The sequence below is a fragment of the Neodiprion fabricii genome, chromosome 1, assembly GCF_021155785.1.
Source record: "Neodiprion fabricii isolate iyNeoFabr1 chromosome 1, iyNeoFabr1.1, whole genome shotgun sequence".
Classification (NCBI taxonomy): Eukaryota; Metazoa; Arthropoda; class Insecta; order Hymenoptera; family Diprionidae; genus Neodiprion; species Neodiprion fabricii.
The window spans coordinates 38,043,547-38,059,636 of NC_060239.1; the positions used below are offsets into that span (position 1 = coordinate 38,043,547).

General features: G+C 42.8%; 1 protein-coding gene across 1 annotated transcript; it reads right to left on the bottom strand.

Moving 5' to 3' along the window:
- On the bottom strand, positions 1-14,132 carry LOC124187471 (regulator of G-protein signaling 19). The gene is made up of 6 exons (XM_046579690.1): positions 11,908-14,132; positions 11,470-11,787; positions 8,255-8,607; positions 7,958-7,966; positions 5,183-5,579; positions 1-3,878 (listed from the first exon to the last, which is right to left on the bottom strand). The coding sequence occupies exons 2-6, from the start codon at positions 11,476-11,478 to the stop codon at positions 3,597-3,599; spliced, it is 1,050 nt and encodes a 349-aa protein (XP_046435646.1). The 5' UTR covers positions 11,479-11,787; positions 11,908-14,132; the 3' UTR covers positions 1-3,596.
- Positions 14,133-16,090: the final 1,958 nt, after the last annotated feature.

Genomic DNA, 16,090 nt, shown 5'->3' on the forward strand with positions numbered 1-16,090 from the left:
CTCTCTCTCTCTCTCTCTCTCTCTCTCTCTCTCTCTCTCTATGTATGTTCACACATTCCACGTTCGAGATGCAATAATTACCGGACGTAATACCTCTGTTTCCTAAACGAATCGGTGAAAAAAGTTACTGCATATTGTATACCTCACGTTTCAGGCTCAAATTGTACGGATTTTCGTCAGAATGTTGAAGTGTGTCATCGTGGGTACAATTGGATTCCAAAATAATGGTACATAGATACGTGTTCAGATTATTCTACTAAATGTGAAATTTTTTCGATCAACTGTATGTATAAGAATATATATATATTGATATATATATATATATTGATATATATATATAAAACGCAGAATTTATAAATTGATTAACTTGGGATAAACTGTAAATAAGACTTATATACGTAACGATTAATTATATGTTAATGCACATTCAGTAGAATAATTTATTACAAGTGTTTAGTATCCGATATAGCTGTAGACTTTTTTTTTTATACGGTTAAGGATATCACCTGTTACCGAATTTCACATATATTATTGAGTAAATATAATTATAACGATAATTAAAAATAATAAGTACAATAACTATATAATTATTTTTCTCTCTTTGGTTAAATATTTTTCTTCCAGTTTATAACAAACGTATCACCACTATCAACGTATCGTATAAATGAATAAATAAATAAATAAATCAATAAATAAACAAACAAAGAATACGAAATTACCATGTAGTTAGATAAATAATATCGTAAAAAAAATATGTTGATTTTCTTTTTTTGGTTCTTTCTTTTCATTTGTACAACTAATATATGTATACGCATCGATTTCTCTTCCATTCCTCTTGCTGAATGCATCATATTTCAACGGTATGTATGTATAGGGCGCGATAACTATACGCATGAGTATATAATATAATATACGTATACATATACACATATGCATATACGTATATATGTATATGTAACGTATGTGTAACAACATTAGAAAGAGTCAAACGGTAGACTAGGCGGGTAGGCAGACAAGTAGGTGAGTAGGTAGGTCAATAGGTAAACGTACAGGTCAGGTAAGGTGGGAGGGGATATAAATACGCGTTTAATTTACTCAATTTAAAATACAAATGAACGAAGAAATTTTCAATTTCTTCCCACGTTTCGTCTTTAGGCCCTCGATAATAGACCACGCGTGTTCTCCTCCCTGTCCGCAGATTAAAAGGTGTCATGTGTATATATATATATATATATATATATATGTATATGTATATGCATGTATGTATATTACATACTTATACGAATTCTATAACTTGTTATCATTAGAAGTAAGTATAGGTACAAGGGCCTGCATAACAGTAGCTTACATCTTAAGCGGTATAAAGTACAATCTGTACATTTCGAAGCTCGACGTATCATCTACTGTATGACTCGTGTATATATATATATATACATACACACAGACACATATATATCCATAAGTATAAAATACGTCTTACTCGATTTTACATTTATAGAATATAAGTGTACAAGGTACTGTATATTTCTTTGGCATATTGTTTCAGGTTAAAAAGAGAAAATTTGTGCAGGTATCCGCCCGTAAATAATTTTCTTTCGGGTCAGATATTAATATTCCATCTTTCGTAACTGATTTCTCATTTTCAAGATCCGTTCGAGTTATACATAGGCGATTGTATATTTATGGCTGCGTTTACACATGGGCATTCATTCCAATTGCTTTCCTGAAGTAAGAAATTATTTTACGTATAGTATAAGTGTGCATATATATATATCTGGATCTGCGATAGAGATCAACCACCGTGTCACACTCTCTTTCTTTCTTTTTTCACCTGCTCAATTCTTCCGTTTCTTTTTCACATCTCACTCTCACTCATTCTCACTTTCAATCGTATTCTTCACGTAATTATTATTATAAATACAATGGTTATAATTACAACAATATATTATAATAGTATATAATATAATTATTATAGAGTATAATAAAAAATGACAGGTAACGAGTTTGGTATAAGATGTTCCATGTATGCGTATGTATATAGGTATGTACGTATGTATATATATATATACGTATATGTCTAACGTATTCATGTACCTACATCAAAAAAGTTAATGCAACAGATATACTATACAGTAATTGGATAGGTAATATAGTGACGTTTTGTTTCTGTGCCATTTTCATTTTTTCATATTTTGCTTTTCGTTTCTTTTAATATTTTGTTTTTGTGTTTTTGATGTTGTTCTTGTCGTTGCTGTAGCGTCTGTCCCAGTTGTCTCGGAGACGGTCAGAGTAACTATATGCCTACATTAATTAACGACGCCACTTCATTTACAGGTACACACACCGACCGACTACAGCAGTATAGGAAAAACATAAAAATATGTGCAATCAATCAACGGCTAGCGAAATGTACAGGTGCATTACAGTACAACAGACGTACCCGCACATTTAGGTATACATCATGCTACTTGAAGCGGCGTGTATAAATGGTTTTTTCTTCTTTTTTTTGTTCTCCTTATTCTCGACGATTTATGCATTATTATAATTTAACATAGTATATATACAAACACGTATGTATAAATATATATATATATATATATATATATATATATATATATATATATATATATATATGTATATATATATGTATACGGTATGTAGTATAGTAAGTGATGAACTTTGGTTGTGCGTGTAAAGAGCTTAAATCTTCGTTTACTCGTGTTTCTTTTTGGTTTTCTCTTTTGTTTTTGTTTTTGTTTTTGTTTTTGTTATTTTACATGTATATTATATTATATCCTTGTTCGTTTTTAGATATACATGTATTATATAATGTATAATATATGTACGTGCTTCTCGTTTCTCCGTTCGCTCATGCGTATAAGATATATATTATTACTACTAATATTATTTATTATTGTTATTATTATTAGATATCATCATCATTGTTATTATTACTGTTGTTGTTGTTGTTGTTGTTGTTGTTGTTATTATTATTATTATTATTATTATTATTATCATTAATGTTATTATTATAGCATATATCATCATTGATTGATTATTGATTGTTGCGCATTTCTTCGATGGTTATTATACCCAATAATATATATATATACGATATATATATATACCTATTATGTATACCCGTTGATGCAGTCAAGTATATGTATATATCTATGTATATAATTTACGGTAGCAGCAGCAGTAGCGGTTATAGCAGCAGCCCGCCTGCACCCACCCCCCCGCCTATTTTATTAATGTCATTTCACGTCGCGGCATCCTCGTCAAGTTTCCGAAACTCATATTTTTCGTCCAGCGGGCTTCGAGGTCCTTCCGTATGGTCCCGTCCCTGGAATGGTGCAACCAGCCCTCAACCCTGGGCAACGAGACTGCAATCTTAAGTGGGCATCCTGGAGGGTTGACCAAGAATCAACAGGGAATGTCTGACGGCGGCGTGAGGCCAGGTCATGCCGCTGTTATCCTGCAGGTACCTTTGCATGGCCATCTCACTCCGTAAGATATTATTATATCGTTACCGAGTATCGAAGTAGTTCTGCGGAGATCGAGTCTTCTGCAGCGTTTAGAGGGGATGGTCTGGATTACGTTGCCATCGCCAAGGACCGGTCCTTGTCCTTGTCTTTGTCCTTCTCTTTCGTCGACCTTGATTTGCTCCGCGGCAATCCTTGCTCGCCGCTCGATGGACTCGGCGGTCCGCTTCCCAGGCGTGCCACCCTTCTGTAGATGTCGCTGTTGACGAAACGTGGATACGAGTCTCGGTGCATCAGTGTGTAGATCTGGAGCTGCGCCTCGTCAAATGTGTTTGGCGTTGGTGCCACCATGTTCCTGTTCACGATTTCTCGCACTCGCGAATCCAGGCTCACCTGAAATTCGTCATTCGTATACTTTATGTCGTACCCGATGTATTATGGTACTTACTGAAATAAGACAACAAAGACGATATGAAATGAATGTTTAGAAATTATTTCAGTATCGTGACACATGACAATCGATCTGACCCCGGCCGATAATGCAGCCTCTAAGACGGCTACTTCGTCAGTGCCACTTCTTGATTTTTCCCACATCTTAGGTACTAATTTCCCCGTATGTACTCGAATAAATCATGAACGAAAACTTCGACGGATACTCCCACAAATATGATTCGCAAAGAAAAACAGGCCGTAGTGATTCACTGCCATAGGTATACCCCTCGATGCGTCACGCCAGTGCACGATACGTCGAAACTCGATCCTCTCGAGTTTAGAAAACTTGTTGGAAAGAGAAAGAAGGAAAAAGGAAGGAAACTGAATACTCAAATAAAGAAGGTCGCGAGGTCACAGGCACAGCTGAAGTCGCTGAATTAAGGTCACATGTACGCAAGGTCAACAGGCCAAGGACCTCCCCTTTTCTGGCACGCAGAATTCAAAGTTATAATCGCAATATATCGCAGTATAATCATAATTCATACGACATAGAGTACGTGAAACTACTTCTTCAGTTTTATGTCATATTACAGTAAGATGCATTTTAAAAAAAGATTGAAATCTACCGAAAATTATTAAAACTGTACCAGAGTTAAATAAATAACGACGCTGAGTTGTGCGTAGTTAAAGTCCCGATAATTGTCAACGTTTCGTCAAATCTGGAGGAAGATTTGTAAATTTCAACACAGTGAATACAGTAATAAATGTTCAAAAAGTATCTCAGCATATCTGAGACGATGAATTTATTTTTTCCGAATTCCGGATGGAAATTTGATTCCGTATAGGCATATTATGTACACACATTAGGACATGAGTGATGGGACCAAGGATGCTTAAACGAATGAATTTGTGGATGACGAAACTTGCATTGAAATTGACCAAGACCGTTGGTGTTTTTTTATTTTGTTCTCGCCTTCGGATTGACGTCGACAAGTCTACAAGGATAATAACACTTCGCTTTGGGATACAAATAAAAGAATAAGTACCGCAGACGCTATGACTACATGTTTGAAGAATTTCTCGTTCGCTTAAGCACATCATTGACAAAAGCTTGACTCATCGGAAACAATATAGGTAGATCTCGGGGGTTGTCGTTTTGCCTCCAGCACTGACACCGAATTTACGACAATCTCAAATCCCATATGTTTCCCTGCAGCGAATAGTATATTTAAGCGTTTCGAGCTGAAAGCCTGGGATCTACTCACTTCCTTCGGCGAAAGAATGGATATGTAGTCCTCGTAGATGTATCGAGCCTTCTCCTCGATGCGCTCCGGGTTTCGTTCGAGCTTGAGCTGTTCACAGGCAAGCCAAAAGGCAATGTTCTCTTCGCTGTACTCGCTGACGAGGAACTCGCGGAAGAGCTTGCGCCCCGCGGCGCTGTGCATCAGCCTGTCGAACGAGGAGCCCCACTCTCTGATCTCCTCGAAGCTGCTGCAGGCGACGTCACCGTTTCCGTCGAGGCCGTCGAGGCCATCGCCCGTGAGGTCACCCCCGGTGCCACCCCCGGAACCCAAGTCCCCACCGCCTCCGCCTTTCTTCTTTCCCTGGTCCCCGGAGTTGCCGGCACCACCCCCTGGGCCTCCACCGCCGACAGCAGCCAAACTAGGAACAGGGATTAACACCGTTTGTTAGCGCGTTGTGAGTCGATGAACTATTGACATTACGTCAAGTCGCCGCCAGGCGTCGGACGAGCGCGATCGTTTCTCGCAGAAAAAGTTACACGTTACGGGATTTTGACAGATTTACAAGAACAGGTGGTAACAGCCGCAGTGAGCATTTCTCGAGTACTTTGTATCGTCTGAACTGGACATTGTGAAAGACAACCAGCTAAATGGAGCATTTTTAAGCTCGGTGCAACTAGGCGAGAGACGATGAGGGGAGCTTTCAGTACAGAAATTTCCTATCATTACCGGCTCATTGGCCATCATGAAAAATCCCATAACTGAGTCGGTAAGTGTAAGACGCTACGATTACCCCCGCGCCCATCGTGCCCTTGGCTTGCTTCCAAAAAATACCCATGGCTAGCGGTTGCTTGAGCAATTTTCAATCAACCCATATTTCTAAAAGTTATGTTGTAATATTTATTCAAAACAATCTAAAATACAAAGACCAGATGTGTATCACGGATTTGCAACTTTTAGTTGTTGCTCCAGTCGTCCTTTCGGTTTTCTGAATAGTTGATACGGGGAATTCCCGACTCAAATTAAATATGGCGGCTGCATGATATATCGCATGCGTGCCACTAAGGATATACCTTCTCTAGGGACAATTACTGTGTAGCATGCATGCGACGAGTGGGTATATACATAACGCTGTCGATTTTCCGAACGTCGACCCTAACGTGAAACAGTATTCTACGAATATTAAATAAGCATTTTTAGGATATTGATCCATGGTATAAATATCTACATCCGACAGACTAACGATTGCGGCTTGGGCACAATAAATCGCTCGCGAAGCATGATGGTTAGAAAAAGTAACGCGTGCATCTAGTCGTAATCCGCTGTAACGGGTACAATTCACTTACAGACGGGTTCAAAACCCATCAGCAGGTTCCCAGAACGAAGCTAAAGCAGAGTCATATCGATAAAGATTCGCGGGAAGCCGCTAATTGGCATTCGTACAAGAACTTGAGAGCCCCCGGTGTGCACATAGGGTGTTTCTGAGTAAGCGTCGCAGTGTGTCGGGTTGCCTATCGTCCACCGTTTCGCCGGTGTCGACAAAACATCTGCATGTGGTAAAGTAGCAAGTATAATGGTAAGAGGGGGAAATCGATTAACATTTTTAGCTGGTCATTTCTTACTGGTAGTTCTGTACTATTGACCAAAAACGGAAGAAAAAAATATATATTGCATCGCTGTGTCGATAAAATAATAGCAAATATCGAAATTTGCTTTTCTCATGTTACCGATCTCTACGGGCATTGCTAACACCCGACCATAGGCAACCGAACGTACTGGGGTGTTTGCTCGGAAACATCCTGTATGCATCGTAAACAACCGTTGGACGGTGAGGCTGTATGTATGTATGGAGTCGGCGTTCTTGGCGCCGACCCGTTCCAGACGCGAGGTCGATACGGTCGCGCGAATATTGGCTCGTAACACACGCGTTACGTACCTTGGGTTGCCGCTAGTCAGGCGTAGCTGTTTCGCATGAATGGCAAAGGTTAGAATTCGATCTTTACACTTGCCGGGGGCAGCCTCCAGGGGCCACGAGGTTGTCAAATACCAAATAACTCGTTATATTTCCACTCAGCGGAACAGGGCCGCGTTTCTATAGGGTGTATAACACGCCACAAGGATAACAAAAGTATTTCTGGATTACAACGACAGCTTTCGTGCTGGTTGAGCATTGTATCGTGAAAATTTATGTGATGTTCGTGCGCGACTCCGGTTGATGATTCGATCGCCACGAAGCAACAACTTGATTACATGTATTAGGAATCCGAGTGGCAGGTTATATACCTATGCAAAGGTGACGAGAAACAACTCGATTTTAAATGCACGATAAGTTTTAAATATTTAAAAGTACATGCAATACCGTTTAACGGCGTTATCACGGCCACCCGGCATTCGAATAAAACGGACATAATTAATTTTATTTGACTTTTCATGGGTCAACGCAACTTTGAAAAGATCCTAAGATGCAAGTGTCTATCATTTTCCCAAGCTCAAGCACCTATGTCGAATGGTCTAGACGCGGGGAGCCGAAAATTCAAATTGGAGTGGGAAATTTGAACGCACCTGATGCGATAAAGCCGACGGAAAAGTGAGTACTAACGTAGAGATAAGATCGAACGTTTACATCACAAACCCTATTCTACCATAATGTAACCTAACTTGACTTAACCAGACCTGACTTATCTTGCCACTATCCTGATATATCGAAGAAAGTGGACGACATCGCTTGTCGCCAATTTCATGAACTTTTGGTGCGAGGTCGCACAATGACTAACGAAATTGTATTAATTTTCAGCTTACCACTTGTTCCTGCAGGCAGCATGAAACAGAAAAATTTCAAAGATAGATTAAACGACGAGGATTGATGGATCGGTGAAAAGCACGAAGCAGCGGTAATCAACATAGCTATTATATGATTGTCTCTGGGACAAGTAAGGATCCCTTAAAATTTTCATCGCAACCGAACACCATGGAGATAGAAGATTTGCAAACAAGCAAAGTAACAACGACGACAAGCGGTAAAGAAAAAGAGAAGCCGCAAAACAAGACATAAAAATAAGAATACGACACATAGTGATTAGGTAAGAACGCCAATACCACGAGCAACTGCAACAGCAGCACCAGCACAGGCAACAGTTGTCCTTTTTAGATCGTCCAACAAATGCGTCACGCGTACCAGCGCGCTGCTGCTGCTGCTGTTGCTGTTGTTGTTGCTGTTGCTGCTGCTGCTGCTGCTGTTGTTGCTGTTGTTGCTGCTGCTGTAGCTGTAGCTGTTGCTGTTGCTGCTGCTGTTGCTGTGTGGATTGTTGCGGGTTGCCGTGCTGAACCATTGTTCCTGAACTCTGCGACTGGCCCTGGGATTGGCTCTGCGCTCTTAAGCGACAGCCACCCCCTTCCGTTCCATGACTAACACCGATCCCCATCGCAGTTGCACCGATTCCGCTCGACATCTGAAATAAATTCCAAGACAAGTTGCTTATTATGAAAAAAATTACGAGTTCCGATGCGTTATAGCTGCACTGGGTGGTGTAGAAATTTTTTAAATAACATCGCGTTTAAGCGAAATTCTTCGATAAACCAATTTTCTTTCACCATCATCTACAGTCGTTTCCACTGTAATGGATTCGCGGCGAAATCAGTTCACGTGCAAGATGTCGCGTTTATACAAAGTAAAGGCAATCGTCGTTATTTTACGATCAGTTTTAAACTATTTTAAATCGTAGTGAGAAAAACAAGTTCCTGGCTATGTGTAGGGGCATAAAAATCTCTGATATATTAATTGTGACTATACCGGAAAGTCACAGGAGAAGTAACTGAAATTGGTGTATAGTTAAATTTGTATGATACAGAGATGCTTGTCTTGTATCAAAAATTTTCTCTGCATGTCTGAAGATCGTTACATTAAATCACATTTTAGTGTGTAAATTGAATGGAAGTTCGCGCTGATAAATTTGTCTGCAAGTGGGTTGAATTCAGTTGTTGGAAAATCATAAAGTTCATTCAAGTTATGCAGTAGACCTAGAAGTTGGAAACATTTGAAATTTTCCTGCCAAATCATCTTGAATTTCATTAATGTGTAGACCATCAAGGTGTTCCGCTAGAACAGAAATCAAATCAGCTTTGCCGTTTACGAGTAATTTGAAAATTTGTTGTGAATAACTTTTTAAATAGGTCAAGGATAATAGATGTATCATTTTGAGAAACTGACAAAGTAGAAGAGACGCCACGTGATTGCTGATCAGACCTGTAATCAACATTGACCAGAGCAGCTGTGAGAACCTTTTACGAAATCCTGACCTTAGAATGATCTTACTTCAAACGACGGGCGTCCAGCCTTCATAAAAATTTGTTATAAACACAGAGAATTGAGAAGAAATTCCTTTCAAAGATCCCCAACCCCCTAAAGATACGTAGCTAACGTGATTTTAATTGCGTGAAAATACCATTCGACTCATCAGCCCCCCCCCCCCCCCCCCCCAATTGTTTTCCCGGACGCAAACTTGACTAATGTTGCGTGCTGCTCATTGTCATAACGTCGAATCGTGGCTCTTTTTCTCCTCCCTCACCGCTGCCGCTTAAAGATTAGCAGCGGCACGTTGGCGGCGGTTGAGTGGGCGGCCGAGTGACTGGCATTTGTTTACCGTAGCTTCCAAATTGAATGGACGTTGGTCAAGCGAGGGTTTATCGTGGCCACGGGAGTGTAACGTACACCATTTTTAACAAGCGGTTATTTTTTCCTTTCTTGTCATTTTTGCGTCATTCCTTAATTTTCCTCCTATAATCGGTTAATTGTCGCTAATTGCCCCCGATGGGACCTTCGCAGTTTCAGAACATCGTACTGATAATAAAAACAAAAGAAGAGGAAAAAATTTTTGTTCCCAATTATAATACCTAATAGAAATTTTTAAATAATATTCCACCGTGTAGGCATGACGATAATTACGCCTTCATGCCCCATCTAAGTGGCGGATGATGAATTGAAATGCTTTTAACTCTCCATCGATCGGTGCTCGTTCGCATATTCCCGCACCTGCAGGGTACCCCTCCCCATCACTCCTAACACCGTTTTGACAGGTAATGGTTTAACCGATGATCGCAGTCGCCGTAACGAAGAGCAACAGCGTGAAAAACGAAACCAACGCCATCTGAACCCAATGTAATAAACTGTATCGAATACAAACGTTGAAGGAGATAATGAGAATAAAAAAATTCAACGAAACATCCAAGAATAAAACAACACATCACTGATTGAAAACTTAATCAGCGATATTTTCAGACTTTCGGTCGACAATTGACCGTTGTTTCGTTTAAAGAGAAACAAACGTGAATAAAACAATAACGATCGGTACTGTCATTGGTGTCCGTTATGCTCACTGGTTGTAATTCAGTATTCGAGAAAATGCTAAATATGCGGCTTTGAGACAATGTCCAGTCACTGGTAATATAGATTATAAAAACTAGGAATCTCATTTTAAATGGATAGGTTATCCAAGTCGTAAGTCACACGTATTTAAGGCGCATCGTTAGGTAAAAATTGAAATTCGATTTCACACTGCAAACGAATGTTACAAGCGGACGGATACTGAACTATAAATATTTCCGGATACGTTAACGTCGATTATTTCTGTTTCTTTATTCAGCTGCAAGGTAATTGTGCCACGACATTGTTTATTCACGGTTCAACGATCCAATTTCGGATGCAATTCGAAAATTTGATTGAATGGAACAGCAAACACCTCCAACAAAAGCAACCTACAAGCTTGCAGTGGTACGATGATTTGTACTTCCTTCTCCGCCCATTGACATAATTTCTACAGATCTCAGACGAATTTCAGTACAGGACTCACCAACAAACCATGAATGAAGGTGCAATATCAGTCGGTACGGCATGACGACGATAAACCAAAAATCAATGAATACCAACCAATTCCGATTTGGTCACGAAACCGAAACGTGGTGCGAATGGACGCTGAAGAATCAATTGCAACCTAACCGATACTCATACTTATACCGCACAATAGCTTCTCCGTCCATCGACGTAATATCTGTACAGAACGAGACGACATCATACAGTGAGTTTTTCATTGAAGGCAGGAAATGAACCGATCTTGTCGTCATTACTACACATACATACCCAACGTACTAAGAGACGTTATTACCGATGATGTTTATGCAGTTTTTCCACTCTGTATCTAAACGAGTTCCGCGCGATAGATGTCGGAGCCATTTAAAGTTTCGGAATGAAATTGATGAAGGGAACTTTTGCGGGTGAGGAGGCGAAGCGGCATCTCTAGATTCAGTATCAGACGTACCTCTATCATGTTCCATGCGATTGAAAGCGAGTCCAGCTCGCCTTCCGCGTAACCAGTTGCTCGGTGTCGAGCAACGTTCCTCGTTGGCGATGAGGTGTCCGTGCGGGTGCGGGTGCGGCGGGTGCGGGTGACTCGTAGCGATCCTTAGCCTGGTCCTCCGGGGCCACCTCGCCGGGCCTCGCCCGAACCCCGCATGCTTCCCGCACCCCGTCAGCGTTATACCCGACTAACGTCCCGCTACGTATTACACCGTACCACACGTCACTCCTATGCAACACACTTTCCGATCTTTCCGATGACCACCGAAGCCGTTCACTGCTGGGTGAAAAAAGATTAAATTTTTTTTATTCAAACACGAGAAACGCACAATTCTCCACGAATATCGATATTACTATACGATTATAATAGCGATTTAATCACGAAAATACGATGTTATACCAGCACCAAATATAATCCAAATGTGCACACCGCACGAACTCTCTCACTGCACCCCCCGCAGAATAATCCCGCACACACGAGGCACCCCGAATGGAACTTCTTCTTCTTCTCCTTCCGCTTCTTCTTCTTCTTCTTCTTCTTCTTCTTTTTCTTCCTCTTGTTCAGTTTTTCTTTTCTTTTTCGTTCCTCCCGTATTATTTCCTTCGTTTAACCCCCCCCAGTCAGTATTTTCACCGCTACTTTCACCCTCTGCAGGGCCGGCAACTCCTCCGCGTCGTGCGGAGCAGCAGCATTCCTCCCGTATTCCCCGATGGGGAGGTTTCGGTTTGGCGGGATGACGCTAGGAGGGCTTTTAAGCGGCGCTGGGGGGCGGGAGGGCGGGAGGAAGGGATGACGGGTGGATCGGGAGGTCGGGAGAGAGGGGGGGAGGGAGGGAAGGAGATGGCCCTAGCTCAGCTCCGGGATCGTCCGCGTGCTGCCGAGGCCTCGCGTCGTCTTCTCGCGATCCATTGATGACGTCCTCGGGTACGGCGCACCTCGCCCGGGGTCCTCCTTGCCCTCGTCCTCCTCCTCCTCCGCCTCGGCGCTTCTCGCCAGATAACTACTGCTCCTCCTCGTCGTCGTCGTCGTCGAAGCCGCCCGTGCCTCCTCCGTGCCGCACCAGCTTCTCCGCGTTTTCCTCCAACCAAACAGCACCGCTGATCTATGACCGGTACAAGACAACGCGTTGCCACTCGGTCACCCGCACTCGCGTTCACACAGTAATGTGGGCTTTATCGAGGGTTCTCGGAAAGAAAGAGGGGCCGGAGGGAGAGAGAGAGAGACAGAACGGTGGAGAGGGGGAGGGGGCGGGGGGGCGGGGAAGGAGGAAAAAAAAACGTGTATACAGGTGTATTCGATATATATCCCAGTTTCGAACCGCTGCTGCAGTTGTCACTGCTGCTGCTGCTGCTGTGGTTGCGGGTGTATTCGGCGAAAGCTTGTTCCCCTCGTTTGATTGGTTGGCTTTATTTTTTTTTTTTTTTTTTATTAATTTCTTCGATTATTTGTTTGTATCTTGTTTTTTGTTTGTTTTTTTTTCTTCTCCTCTTCTTATTTCGTTAATTTTCAACAAAAGTACCGGTCGCCGTCGACGACGGTTATAACACTCCGGTGCAACACACCCGACGCACACTCCAGCATTACGACGGATAGGTAGGTACGTGTGTTTCTCCGGTCGTTCGGGTATCTCCTTCTACTGGTATAATCCGAACGGTTGTGGCTCGTTTTTCGTGCTTGATGGTATGTGCGAGTTGAGTAAAAATAGTTTTTCGGCTCTTTCGTTTTCAGGGGTGTGCTGTGTGGCGGTATAAGAGACGGTGTGTGTGATGATGATGTTGGCTTCGCGTTCCCGCTCCAGCCCGCTGGTGGCAGGCGCGGTGCTCGCCGGCGAGTCGGGTCGAGTCGGGTCGAGAGTTCCCACGTATTGATTGGCGAGTGGCTTGGGAGCGCCTTCGCACCGGTCCACCACCACCGACGCGACGCGACGCGACGCGACGCCGACGGCCGCGCTGCCGGAGGTGTACACAACGCAACCCGGATAGGATGAATCGAAGGAGGAAGAGGAACCTCCGCGATCCGTCCCGATTCCCTCCTATACGATAAGGCCGGCCGCCCCCGCGCCGGTTTTCCACCCCCTTAAATTTTCTTGCCAGAGCTCACTTGGTCCCTCGATCGCTTCGCATCACACACACACACACACACACACGCGCGCGCGCGCGCTCATACAGTTACAAACGTAGCGCATGGATTATATACGACCGAAGGAGATCAACGTTGACACAGTTTCCTTTTTTTTTTCTTTCTTCTTGTCTTTCACCCTTCCTACCGATTATTACTCCCATTCACTTACGTTTTAACCCTGTACACACGTGACCCTTTTTTACGTCTACTTGTCACATGCGTTTTTCAAAGGGAGGCGAACTCGCTCGCTCGTATCGCATGCGACTCCCAACGGCGAAAAGCCTGGCCTTCGCGCTAAGCTGACAACTAAACGCCGCGCGATCCTGTCCGTGTGTGTGTGCGTATATAATATACGCAGACGCATACGTATACCTTCGAGCGAGATATTTTTACCCTCGTAATAACAACGAACCTCTCTCTGTTTATTTCGCCCGCGCCACTATATTTCCTCGAGAGTCAGGACGGGAGGGAGGCTCGGGGAGAAGGAGGAGGTGGAGGAGGGACGTCGCTGCTGCCAGCCGTGAGCCGTTTCCGAACTTCACACAATTATCAGCGTTCTCTATCGCATCTCCACGAAATCCGCGACGGATCTAGGCGACTGGCTCCTATACTCGTCTTGATCTTCAACGGCGCGAGATCCGCGAAGCTCTCCGAAGCTCCGAGCACGCTTCGATGTTAACCTCTGATCCACAAAGCCCAGCCGTAACTTTTCTACCTCGATTCCCCCGCGACCAAGCGCGTCGTTCTCTTTTACTTCCTTCTACATAACCGCGATATGTTTCGCTTCAATTGTATACGTAAGACGCCGTGTGCTTGTAGGATTTCCGTTCGTCCGGTGACCCGGTTTCCGTTATAAAAATTTGACAATGGCTTCAATGTAAGCCTCTCGCCTCCGCAGCGGAGCATCGCTGTATATTAAATATACGCCGCGGCGTAATCTTTGTCGGGAAGAAGAAACTCGCTGTAGAATCTACCGCGGTATTTTCTTTACCTTTCGTGTGCTCGGTACTCACACCACTCGACGGTGAATTCTAGGCGTGTGCGCACGTTCTGGTACACCTGCAACCCTCGCTTCGACCTCATTCCGCACCCTTAGCTTATCTCGCCGCCTTTCCGATACACGGTTTATACGTTTTTCACGCGTGTGCTGCAGCCGGCGTGGCGTTTTACCGATAAGGAATCAAAGACTCTCCAGCCGCTCGTCACGGCTCGGAGTGCGCGGAGAAGAAATTTTCAAATCAGTAAAATCGGATTCTCGTGAAAATTACGATACGTATTGTCCGCAGTGATAACAATAACGTTCAAAGTTTAATGGAATTTTCTACCGTATTTTTTAATCTCCGAATTTATTCGTTCAAGAGTTTGCAACGAAACGAAATTAAACTCGGGAGAAAATTCAGCCGACTCGTTTCACCGACGTTATTATTTATTTCGATGAAATTGCAGCGATAACGTTAAACGAGAGTACAAAGTGGAGGCCTCACACCCACGCAAGCGGTGTACCGATACGATCGGACAACCCTTTCGGCTCGGAGACCTTTACAGCACGTCGTTCAAGAAGGTCCTCAGACTCGTGAATTGATTCTCGAGTCTGTATGTATACGTTGTATGTGTACCCGTGAGGTTATATAACAACCCCAATTATTTGATTGAAAATTCAGCAAACCTGAGCTTCCGCGGTTGTCAGAAAAGTATGGAAAAACGAACGAATGATATGTGTCAGAAAATTTGATGCGGCTGCAGCGGAAATATCGGACAAACGTCAGGGAAACAGGGACGTCAATTCTGACGTTCGCAATATTATTTTATATACGCATATGTTCGCTATATAGAAATTATTTCACTCGATGATGGAAACTATTTCAAAATTCCTGTCATTCAAGGTTTATCAGAAGTTACCTTTGGCTATCCATTTTCCTGGGTGCGACGATGTTCGAATTGCCGGAGGACTTGACGCTCCATTGACCGCGTCAAAGTGCACCTTGCGGGGAAAACTCCGGTTATATTATACTCGATTTGAACAGCCGTTCATTGTGTGTAGGAACGATAATATTCTTTGCTTAAACACAAAGGCATAAATTTACGATAAGCCAAACGCAGCTGCCGACCGCAGGGAAATATATGCATACAGCGGTGTAACGGCAAGACTTTTGAAGACCCTTGATAATCGAAGGGTATTCGGAAACTATCTTATTTTCACAATAGCCTTTACCCTGGGACCCCAATAATGAGTATTGCCCATGAAATCTCCTAATACACACACACACACACACATATATATACATATAATCTCCTAATATAAATGTAAGCGTAACTATCGATAAGACCTGACTTTGCAGGATCTTTGCCACCTGTCGATTTCCTATGCAGGGTTCAACTTTTACCTGTTGACAATTCAGCACGCTTTTCAGCTACTTACAATGTCGAAACAAAAGAATATGATCGAATAAGTGTCAAATTT